We start from the raw sequence: 12,533 nt of genomic DNA, 5'->3' as shown, positions 1-12,533 counted from the left end.
CCTACCCTAGCCCTGATACTGAGTGTACAGGGAGCTTTACTGATTGTGGATTTCAGAATGGGTAAGATGAGGGAGCACGCACAGAGGGGTCAGAAGTGGAGAGAGTGAGCAATTTCAAGTTCCTGGGTGTCAATATCTCTGAGGGTCTAACCTGGACCAGACATATCGATGCAGCATAAAGAAGGCAAAACAGTAGCAATATTTCATTAGGGGTTTACGGAGATTTGGTGTCACCAAAAACACTCACAAATTTCTACAGATGTACGGTGGAGAGCATTCTAAGTGGCTGCATCACTGTCTGGTATGGGGGTGTTATTGTGTACAGTTCTGGTCACCGAGTTATAGGAAGGATGTCAATAAAATTGAGAGAGTACAGAGGAGGGTTACTAAAATGTTGCCTGGGTTTCATCTCCTAAGTTACAGAGAAGGGTTGAACAAGTTAGGTCTTTATTCTTTGGAGCGTAGAAGGTTGAGGGGAGACTTGAGAGGAGTGTTTAAAGTTATGAGGAGGATTGATAGACTTTTTCCATTGAGAGTGGGGAAGATTCAAACAAGTGGGCATGGGTTGAGAATTAGAGGATAAAGTTTAGGGGTAACATGAGGGGAAACTTCTTTACTCAGAGAGTGGTAGCTGTGTGGAATGAGCTTCCAGCGTAAGTGGTTGAGGCAGGTTCTATGTTGTCGTTTAAAGTTAAATTGGATAGGTATATGGACAGGAAAGGAATGGAGGGTTATGGGCTGAGTGCAGGTCGGTGGGAATAGGATAGGGTAAGAGTTCGGCACGGACTAGAAGGGCCGAGATGGCCTGTTTCCGCGCTGTAATTGTTATATGATTTATATGGTTATATGGGTGGGGAGGGAGGTGGCTACTGTACAGGATCGAAGTAAGCCGCAGAGAGTTGTAAAATTAACCAGCTCCATCATGAGTACCAGCCTCCATAGTATCCAGGACATTCTCAAGGAGCGATACTTCAAAAAGGTGGTGTCCATCATTAAGGACCTCATCACCCAGGTCATGCCTTGTTCTCATTGCTACCATCAGGAGGAGGTACAGAAGTGTGAAGACACACACTTAATGATTCAGGAGCAGCTCCTTTCCTTCTGCCATCCAATTTCTGAATGGGCATTGAACCCATGAACACTCCCTCTCTACTTCTTTATTTCTATTTTCCACTATTTATTTAGCTGTTTAATATATATACTTAATGTAATTCACAGTTTATTCTCTATTATTATGTATTGCATTGTCCTGCTGCCACAAAATCAACAAATTTCACAACAAATGCTGGTGATATTAAACCTGATTCTGATTCTAATCAATGCTCCCCCTGCCCTGGGAATCTACTCCAGGAGAGTGAAGGAGTGTTACTCTGAATCTAACCCATCCTATCAAGTTCAATTGTTCTTCAATCATACGTGAATACCCACAGATACAGCTAAATGAAACAGCGTTACTCCGGTGCAGAACATGGTGCCAACAGTCATACACAGCACAAGACACATATAGAACATACAAAATAGCAAGCTCCTATAAGATACCAGTAAAATACAGTCCCACACAAAAAAAATGTAATCCAACTCCCTGAGTCCATGAGTGTTGCAGCAGTCTGCAGTCGAACACAGTACAGCTTGTCTTCTGCTGAGCGAGCACTGGAGAGCAGCACTAACTCCAGCTAGGATGTCATTCTACATTAACAATGTCCAACAGGGTTTTGCGATCACAATAAAACTGACCGAGACAATCACTCGCTGTCAGATTGGACACCACCTTCACGTACTGGCTCCACTGACGTCTCTGTGCCGCAGGCAGCAGCACAACCCGCACCAAGTCCAGCTCCTTCACTTTCTCTGCCAACGAGCAACTCACTGATGGAGTAGACCCGCAGATCTTTAAGTTCATAATGTTCAACAGGGTCTTGTGATCATAAAAATACATTTAAAAAGGACAATAACACCTTTGGTTGACCCCGTAGAAGCTGATGTGATCAAACATGCTGCCATTTACTGGAAGAGCCTTGGTTAATAATGTGTCAGGGGACAACCCTTCTCTCTTTTTCCATTGTTCATTCTGGTTCCCCTCTCATCCCTTCTCTTCTCACCTGCCCATCGCTTCCCTCTGATTCTCCTCCTCTTCTATTTCTTCCATGGTCCTCTCTCCTCCCCTACTAGATTCCTCCTTCTTCAGCGCTTTAACTCTTCAACCTATTACCTCACAGCTTCTTACTTGATGAAGCTAGAGCAGTGGATGTAGTGCATATGGATTTCAGTAAGGCATTTGATAAGGTTCCCTATGCAAGGCTCCTTCAGAAAGTAAGGGGGCATGGGATCCAAGGAGACCTTGCTTTGTGGATTCAAAATTGGCTTGCCCACAGAATGCAAAGGGTGGTTGTAGATGGTTTGTATTCTACATGGAGGTCAGTGACCAGTGGTGTTCCAGAGGGATCTGTTCTGGGACCCCTCCTCTTTGTGCTTTTGTGGATGAAGAAGTAAAAGGGTGGGTTAGTAAGTTTGCTGATGACACAAAGATTGGGGCTGTTGTGGATAGTCTGGAGGGTTGTCAGTTGTTACAGCGGGACATCAATAGGATGCAGAACTGGGATAAGAAGTGGCAGATGGACTTCAACCCCGATAAGTGTGAAGTGGTTAAGTTTGGTAGGTCCAATTTGAAGACAGAATATAATATAAATGGTAAGACTCTTGACAGTGTGGAGGATCTGAGAGATCTTGGGGTCCATGTCGATAGGATACTCGAAGCTGCTCTGCGGATTGACAGTGCTGTGAAGAAGGCATTTGGTGAGTTGGCATTTATCAACTATGGGATTGAGTTCAAGAGCCTTGAGGTAATGTTACAGCTATATAAGACCTTGGTCAGACCGCACTTGGAGAACTGTGTTCAGTTGTGGTCACCTCACTAGGAAGGATGTAGATACTATAGAGAGAGTGCAGAGGAGATTTCTAAGGCTGTTACCTGGATTGGAGGGCGTACCTTGTGAGAATAGGTTGCGTGTACTTGGCCTTTTCTCCTTGGAGCGATAGAGGATGAGAGGTGACCTGATCGAGGTGTATAAGAGGATGAGGGGCATTGATCGTGTGGATTGCCAGAGGCTATTTCGCAGGGCTGAAATGGCTAACACAAGGGGGCATAGTTTTTAAGGTGCTTGGAAATAGGTACTGAGGGGATGTCAGGGGTAAGTTTTTCACACAGAGAGTGGTGGGTACGTGGAATGGGCTGTTGGCGACGGTGGTGGAAGCTGATACAATAGGGCCTTTTAAGAGCCTCTTAGATAGGTACGTGGAGCTTAGAAAAATAGAGGGCAATGTGCTAGGGAAATTCTAGGCAGTTTCTAGAGTAGGTTACATGGTTGGCACAACATTGTGGCTGAATGGCCTGTAATGTGCTGTAAATTTCTGTGTTCTATGTTCATTCCCCCCCCAACACCCACCCACCTTCCCTCTCACCTGACACCCGCCAGCTCGTACTCCTCCCCCTCCCCCATCTTCTTATTCTGGCTTCTGTCCCCTTCCTTTCCAATCCTGATGAAGGGTCTCGCCCGAAACGTTGACTGTTTGGTGTCCTTCATAGATGCTGCCTGAACTGCTGAGTTCCTCCACCAGTTTCTCTGTGTTGCTCTGAATTTCCTGATTCTCAGAATCAGAATCAGGTTTAATATCACCGACAGATGTTGTGAAGTTTATTGTTGTTTATTTTTACTTAATTACTTAATACTTAAAAATTTAAAAAACTACAAGTTATAAGACCGTAAAACCATAAGGCATAGGAGCACAATTAGGCCATTCAGCCTATTGAGTCTGCTCCACCATTCCATCGTGACTGATCACGGATTCCCATCAACCCCATACACCTGGATTTTCGCCATATCCTTTGATGCCTGACCAATCAGGAAATGATCAACCTCTTTCTTAAATATACGCAAGGACTTGGCCTCCACCCCAGTCTGTGGCAGAGCATTCCACAGATTCACTACTCTCTGGCTAAAACAACTCCTTCTTACCTCGGTTCTAAAAGGTCACCCCCTCAGTTTTGAGGGTGTGCCCTCTAGTTCTAGATACCCCCACCATAGGAGACATTCTCTCCACATCCATCCTATCTAGTCCTTTTAACATTTGGTAGGTTTCAATGAGATCTCCCCGCATTTTTCTAAATTCCAGTGAGTACCGGCCCAAAGCTGCCAAATGCTCCCTCATATGTTAACCCCTCCATTCCCAAAATCATCTTCGTGAACCTCCTCTGGACTCTCCCCAATGACAGCACATCCTTTCTGAGATATGGGGCCCAAAACTGTTGACAATATTCCCAATGAGGCCTGACTAGTGTCTTATAAAGGCTCAGCATTATCTCCTTGTTTTTATATTCTATTCCCCTTGAAATAAATGCCAACATTGAATTTGCCTTCTTTACCACAGACTCAACCTGTAAATTAACCTTCTGGGAGTCTTGTCTGAGAACTCCTAAGTCCCTCTGCCCCTCTGTTGTTTGAACCTTCTCCCCATTCAGACAATAGTCTGCACTATTGTCACATTTCCCAACACTGTATTCCATCTGCCACTTTTTTGTCCATTCTTCCAATATGTCTATGTCCTGAAGCAATTGCATTACTTCCTCAGCACTACCTACCCTTCCACCTATCTTAATATTATATGCAAACTTTGCCACAAAGCCATCAATTCCTTTATCTTAATCATTGACAAACAATGTGAGAAGCAGCAGTCCTAATACTGACACCTGAGGAACACCACTAGTCACCGGCAGCCAACTAGAAAAGGCCCCTTTTATTCTCACTCGTTGTCTCCTGCCTGTCAGCCATTCTGCTATCCATGCCAGTATCTTTCCTGTAACGCCATGGGATTTTATCTTGTTAAGCAGCCTCGTGTATGGCACCTTATCAAACGCCTTCTGAAAATCCAAGTAAATGACATCCACTGCCTCTCCTTTATTCACCCTGCTTGTTACTTCCTTGAAGAACTCTTTAAAAAATTTGTCAGGCAAGATTTCCCTTTACAGAAACCATGCTGACTTTGCAAACATGAGGAATTCTGCAGATGCTGGAAATTCAAGCAACACACATCAAAGTTGCTGGTGAACGCAGCAGGCCAGGTAGTATCTATTGGAAGAGTTACAGTCGACGTTTCGGGCCGAGATCCTTCGTCAGGACTTACCCACTTTAAGACCTTTGCTTAGCACTTTTTCCTTTGTAATAGCAATAGGACTCACTGCTGCTCTGTGACCCTCATGGACCCCTGGCACACTGCAAGTTGCACAGTGAAGACAGACGCAAAGTACCCATTAAGTTCATCTGATATTTCTTTGTCCCTCATAATATAGGATTCCAGTTAATAGGAACACATCTGGATCAGTACATTTTGGACCAATTAAGTGGCTGTTCCAATTAGCCAGATTTTCATGGATATAGTTAAAAAGCTATTTAAAAAAGACAAACTACTGTTTAACTGAGTAACAAATTATGCATTTAAATGAAATATAGATCAAATTAGAACACTACCGAAAATATAGCAGTACCATAAATCTGTATATCAGTTCCTATTAGTTATCGACCGAGGAATTAATCCAGTGTATGCTGATGTGTTCTTTTGATTGACTGTAAATGAACAAAATCAGTGCAGACACTAAGTGCAGATAATGGACTGCCTTCAAACAATGCTTCCGACAATTGCAGCCTCCAGATCTTCATTTTCATTGTGACATTAAAGGTGATTGTTGATACCTTCAAATTCTCTGTAGTCCCCAACTTGTTGAAGTTGTGAAATTGTTTCATTTTCACTCCTGGCCGTTTCTGGTATCTCCAAGCTTGAATGCTTGAAACTGCAGTGAGCAAAACAGTTTTGAATTGTCTTACTGCTTAGTTCTCTCCAACTATCAGTGACAAAGATAATTGTTTTTTGAACACAAATACACAAATGACACTATTTAAAAACTGTTCGCTCTAAGCAAGGTGTAGTTACTAACGGCCACACAAGTGCACGCAACTGACATTAGTCAGAAACTGTTCGGCAATAGTCTCCCATCCCAATTAAGCAGCATAGTCTCCCAAATAAAGAAAGGGAATCACATCTATTTTCTCAATTAGCTTTTGTTCTTTAAGAGTGTCCCAAATAAGTGGCTGTCCCGATTAACTGATGACCCATTTAACTGGAATCCACTGTACATATTTATATAAATTGAATTAAATAAGTAGTGCAAAAACAGAGCATAAAAAGGCAAAAACAGTGTCAGATAGTGTACATGGGTTCACTGACCATTCAGAAATCTGATGGTGGAGGGGAAGATGTTGTTCCAAAAACTTCTGCCAAATTTCTTGTATTAGCCAGGTTCTTGTGGCCTTGGTGTGTATGATAAGATAGTGTAGATGAAACAGTGGTGTCCCTGTCCAGATCAGACACGTACTTTGTATCCAATACAAGCTATGAGAAATCTTTGCTGAGCAAAGACTAGAATATAAAAGCAAGGATGTAATGCTGAGGCTTTATAAGGCATTGGTCAGATCCACTTGGAGTGTTGTGAGCAGTTTTAGGTCCCAAGGATGTGCTGGCATTGGAGAGGGTCCAGAGGAGATTCACAAGAATAATCCTGGGAATAAAAGGGTTAACCTATGAGGAGTGTTGGATGGCTCAAAACCTGTACTCACTGGAGTTGAGAAGAATGAAGAGGGATCTCATTGAAACCTGTTGAATATTGAAAGGCCTAGACAGGCCTAGATGTGGAGAGGATGTTTCCTGTAGAGTGTGAGGCTAGGACCAGAGGGCACAGCCTCAGAATAGAGGGACTTACATTTCAAACAGAAATGAGCCGGAACTTCTTTAGCCAGAGGGTGATAAATCTGTGGAATTCACTGCCACAACTGGCTGTGGAGGCCAAGTCATTGGGTATATTTAAAGCAAAGGTTGATAGGTTCTAGATTAGTCAGGGTGTCAAAGGTTATGGGGACAAGGCTGGAGGATGGGGTTGAGAGAAATAATAAATCGGCCATGATGGAATAGTGGAGCAGCCCTCATTGACTGAATGACCTAATTCTGCTCCCTTGTCTTATGGTCTTGCAACCTCTGCTACGTTGAGCAGAAGATATTACAGAAAGCAAAAGACTGTGGAAGGTGATAATTAACACCGTGGTGCAATTTTCTGGTGATGTGCTTGTGTTAATGAGCGTGGGTATATATAGAACTGTAATTATCATTCTGTATTTTGTGATACATTCAGTTTAATTCTGTTTGTTGCAGGGGAGGCAGCTCTGAAGAATGTCTCCGACAAAATGAAGGACACACTCTTCGGCATGACATTGGCACGCAACTCTCAGGGATTCATGGTATGGTGCTACCAAGATTTAAGAATGCTCATAGTTGGGGTTAAAATGCATTATTTTTAATGCTTTACAGTTATTATCATTAGCAATTTAAGTCAGAAAATCAAACCTTTCAACAGTTGCTTCAACTTCTATGTCCTGTGATCCTTTATTAGTGGCAATAATAATACCTTGGGTGGGGGGAGGTGGAGATACGTCTCTACCATGGGAGGTGTAAGGCGCTCCTTCCCTCCGCTAGCCTGGGCAAGGTGTAGCACCTGCTTAACCCCTCCAGATCCCCCCCCCCACCCCCCTGATCAGGACCACGTGAAATCATGGAGCAGCTGGTTGATGGTCATATGAGCAACTGGTGCATATCACAAGTCCTGGTTATGTGACCACTGACGCCAGGCAGACAATCTCTGAAGAGTATTGATAACGACTGGGGTCTCCTATCTTGTAAAGACACTGCCCAGAAAGCTGCAATGGCAAATCACTGCTGAAGAGAAATTTACCAAGGATAATCATGGTCATGGAAAGACCTTGATTGCCCATGTCATACGACTCGGCACATAACGAACGAACGATTGATACCTGTACCTTGTCCTAGTGTCCTGTTGTTGACATTCAGATGTTCACATTCAAATCCAGATTCATTTATTTATCACATGTACATCAAACATACAGTCAAATATCCAAAACGTCAACTGTTTATTCATTTCCATAGCTGCTGCCTGACCTGCTGAATTCCTCCAGCGTTTTGTGTGCGTTACAGTGAAATGCGTCATTTACATTAACAACCAACAGAGTCTGAGGATGTGCTGGGGGTTGCCACGCATTCTGGCACCAATGTCGCATGGCCACAATGATCAGCAGATCAACACGATCAACAATAACAACAGCAACTAAACAACCATAGCAAAACGAGCCCCTTTACTCCCTCTTACCCTCCAACCCATTCTCCAACCTCAAGACTTTCCTCATGATTTTCCTTAGAGAAAGTCCAACCATATCACTGTTCTCATTTCCTTGGTGAAGCAGTCAGCATCATCTAAGACTCCACCTACCCCAGACATTCCCTCTTCTCCATGCACCCCCATCGGGTAGAATATGAAAGCATAAATGCACATACCATCAGGCTCAAGGACATCTTCTATCCCGCTGTGATAAGAACAGTCCACTATTTCAATAAGATAGATTCCTGACCTCACAAACTACCTTGTGATAAACCTTCCACCTTATTGCCTTCCTCTGTTACTGAAACACTTTATTCTGCACTCTGTAATTAATTTCTCTTGAGCTACCTCAGTCTGATGAAATGATCTGTATGGGGGACTTGCCAAGCTAAGTTTTTCACTGTACCTCGGTGCATTCAAAGTTCGAAGTAAATTTGCTACCGAAATACAGATATGTCATCATACACAGACCTGAGATTCATTTTCTTGCAGGCATTCACAGTAGAAAAAAAAATAGAATTGATGGAAAACTACTCCCATGCAAAGACAGACAAGCAACCAATGTGCAAAAGAAGGCAAACAGTGTTTTATAACAAAAATTACTACTAACAAATAAATCAATAAATGCCTGTACACTCTTGACAATAATAAACCAATTTACCAATTGGACCTGAAATGTTAAACTCTGATTTTCCATGCATGGATGTCGTGTGATCTCATGAGTGTTTCTAGAAGTTTCCGTTTTAATTTCAAACTTTCAACATCTGCATAGTTTTTTAAAAATTTTCATTCAGCATGAAGGAGGTAATCCAGCCACTCGTAATTATTCTGAGTTTGCACTGATCTGTTTTGGCAGTGTAAGAAGCCAGAATTGACTGGGGGTAAGAGCAGAGCCGGTGTAACAAGGCTTTGGTAGCTGGGACTGCCTTTGGAGGAGCAAGCTGGCTGTCAGCTCTTTCCTTGCCCACCCTTTCAGGGCACCTGGGTCACCACTGATTCTGCCTCTTGTTTCAGGTCTGTGCTCCGCTCTGGTCCCAAAAGTGTGGAAGTTCCATCTACAACACAGGAATTTGTACCAACATCAGTTCCAGCTTTCAGCCTTCAGGAATCATCGCACCCACTGTTCAAGGTATGATCAGGGCCCATTGGTCTCAGCGTGGTGAGGTCAGTGTTGTTAAATAAAGGCCATAAACATGGGAGCAGATTCAGCCCATTGAGTCCTCCACCATTCCATCATGGCTGACTTATCTTCCCTCTCAAACCCATTCTCTTCCTGATCCTTTGACACCCTTTCTAATCAACCTCCACTTACATACACCCAATGACTTGGCCTCCACAGCCGTCTGTGGCAAAGTATTCAACCTGTTGCTGTCTGTAAGGAGTTTGTACGTTCTCCCTGTGACCACGTGGGTTTCCTCCGGGTGCTCTGGTTTCCTCCCACAGTCACAAGACGTACCGGTTGGAAGGTTAGTTGGACATTGTAAATTGTCGTGTGATTAGGCTAGTGTTAAATTGGGGGGGTGGGGTTTGGGGTTTGCTGGGCAGCACAGCTCGAAGGATTGGAAAGGCCGATTCTGTGCTACATATCAATAAATAAATAAAGACTCTCCACCCTCTGGCTGTTCTAAAGGGATGTCCCTCTCTTCTGTGTGCCCTTTGGTTCTAGACTAACTCTCTATAGGAAACATCCTCTCCACATCCAATCCATCTAGGCCTTTCTATATTCATTAGGTTTCAATGAGATTTCCCCTTATTCTTCCAAACTCCAGTGAGTACAGGCCCCGAGCCATCAAACACCCCTCATTCCTGGGATCATTCTTGTAAACCTGCTCTGGACTCTCTCCATTTGCCATCACATCTTTTGTAGAAGGCAGTGTGCTCCTTGTATTTCTGCAGCTGGCCCTCAAGAAGCCAAATGTGGACAGTGTCAAGATCACTGCTCCCTTTTAAGCTGAGCTGGTGCATGGCCAGGCTGTAATGGAAATACTCCCACACACGTAGCCTTTGTTGCTGTGTAGCTGGAATTTTGTTTTATATAATGTTAATATAATTTTGAAATCTATGTTTGTAAATTGTGAAATATACTATAACTAATTATGTGTTAATGAATATAATCCATGCATTTTCTAAATAATAAACTTATCACAACCTTTACTTTGAAACATTTTAGAGCTTCAATGTGTTTACATTTGTCAGTGTTTCAATTTACAACGTGGTTACAAATTGTAACAATAAACACAGAATGGAAGTCAGTAGCTGATTGTTAATCAACCACCAGCCTGCTGAAGTGCTGCACAGTTTTCAGGCCATGTAAAAATTTCCTGCTCAGAGTAATGGTTGGTCCATGGAGCTGTAAAAAAAAATAGAGGGAATATTGGTCAAGATGGCCGGATGCTCGAATCGGTGAATCTTTGTGAGTCCGCTAGGGGAGTCACTAGAGTTTGAAAATGGCCTGTCTTGGGGTTAGAGAACTGTGTCTGTGTGTGGCTGGGCGTTGGGAAGGAGGAGTGGGGACTTGTTTTATCGTTGCTGCTTTGTCGTTTGGTATGTTCTGCAGGGCATAGTGGACATGCTCTGTTGGTGTGGGAATGAAAATTGTTTTCTCCATGTTCGCCTGCAAGAAGATGTATCACATGCTTTGATAATAAATTTACTTTGAACTTTGGAATGTGTGGCAACACTGGCGGCTGCCCCCAGCAAATTCTTGGGTGTGTTGGTTGTTAACGCAGACAGTACATTTCACTGCATGTGAGTAATAGATCTGAATCGGAAGCTGAGAGGAGCACAAGGAACCCTCCCCACCCCCCACTCTCCACCTGCTCTGTCAAGTTCCACCTGCCTGGTCTGTGTTAAAAGTTTGTGGCTGCGTCACGGCCCACAAAACAGTTCCTGACTAATGGTCAAGTGGAATAAATTTGCGTCCATCCATGGCAGCTGGGAATTTAAATTCACTCTATTAAATAAATCTGGGATGAAAAACTACTCTTAGTAATGGTGACCACAAAACTACCAGATGGTTGCAGAAAAACCATCTGGTTCACAGATGATCTCCAGGGAAAGAAATCAGTCGCTGTTGGCCATTCAGTGTCATATTTGACTCCAGACACACCACAGTGTGGTTGAGTCCAAACGCCCACACAATGCTGGAGGAACTCGGCAGGTCAGGCAGCGTCGACGGTAATGAATAAATAGTTGGCGTTTTGGGCCGAGACCCTTCTTCAGGACTGGAAAGAAAGGAGGTAGAAGCCAGAATAAAAAGATGGAGGGAGGAAAAGGAAGACTAGCTAGAAGGTGATAGGTGAAGACAGGTGGGTGGGAAAGGTCTTCTCTCCTATCATATTCCCTTTTCTCTGGTCCCGATGAATGGTCTCAGTCCGAAATGTCAACTGCTTGTTCATTTCTGTAGATGCTACCTGACCTGTTGAATTCCTCCGGCGTTCTATATGTGTTACTCTAGACTTCCAGCAGCTGCAGAATCTCTTGTGTTTATGATCTCACAAACGGCCTGATAAGATAATGAAGCCCATGCAGAAATAAGTGAACTTGCTACATACTGTACATTGTAAATGGTTGTAAAAGCATACAAGCTGTAAATTCAGCATTCAAAGTCAAAGTAGCATTATCTTTATTTGTTTATTGATTGAGATACAGCCTGGAATAGGCCCTTCCAGCCCTTTGAGCCGCACCGCTCACCAACCCCCAACTTAATCCTAGTATACTCACCGGTTACTTTGCATTGACCAATTAACCTGCCAACCGGTATGTCTTCGGACTGTGGGAGGAAACATAGAAACATAGAAAATAGGTGCAGGAGTAGGCTATTCAGCCCTTCGAGCCTGCACCGCCATTCAGTATGATCATGGCTGATCATCCAACTCAGAACCCTGTACCTGCCTTCTCTCCATACCCCCTGATCCCTTTAGCCACAAGGGCCTTGTCTAACTCCCTCTTAAATACCCAGAGGAAACCCATGCGGCCATGGAGAGAACATACAGACTCCTTACAGGCACCGGTGGGAATTGAACCTGTGTCGCTGGTACAGTAAAGCGTTGTGCTAACCGCTGTGCTACTGTGCCACCTATTCTGGGATTGATGGACCCCTCAGTTGATGCTAGGGGTCCACGGCATAAAAAAGATTGGGAACCCCCGTTATAGAACACCTTCTATAGATGCACGGTGGACGGTATCCTAACTGGTTGCATCACAGCCTGGTATGGAAACACAGTGCACAGAAACGGGAAGGTTTACAGAGAGTGTTGGA

General features: G+C 43.7%; 1 protein-coding gene across 2 annotated transcripts in view; it reads left to right on the top strand.

Moving 5' to 3' along the window:
• itga10 (integrin, alpha 10) overlaps positions 1–12,533 on the top strand; it is a 185,145-nt gene that overhangs the window by 62,596 nt on the left and 110,016 nt on the right. For both annotated transcript variants that reach the window (XM_063041780.1, XM_063041779.1), the window contains exons 4-5: positions 7,255–7,340; positions 9,287–9,401. In XM_063041780.1, coding sequence (XP_062897850.1) covers positions 7,255–7,340; positions 9,287–9,401 — 201 coding nt within the window. The remainder of the gene's footprint in view (positions 1–7,254; positions 7,341–9,286; positions 9,402–12,533) is intronic.

The sequence above is a fragment of the Mobula hypostoma genome, chromosome 2 (assembly GCF_963921235.1).
Source record: "Mobula hypostoma chromosome 2, sMobHyp1.1, whole genome shotgun sequence".
Classification (NCBI taxonomy): Eukaryota; Metazoa; Chordata; class Chondrichthyes; order Myliobatiformes; family Myliobatidae; genus Mobula; species Mobula hypostoma.
Note: the sequence above shows the minus strand (reverse complement) of the source record. Positions and strands in the feature narration are given on the sequence as shown.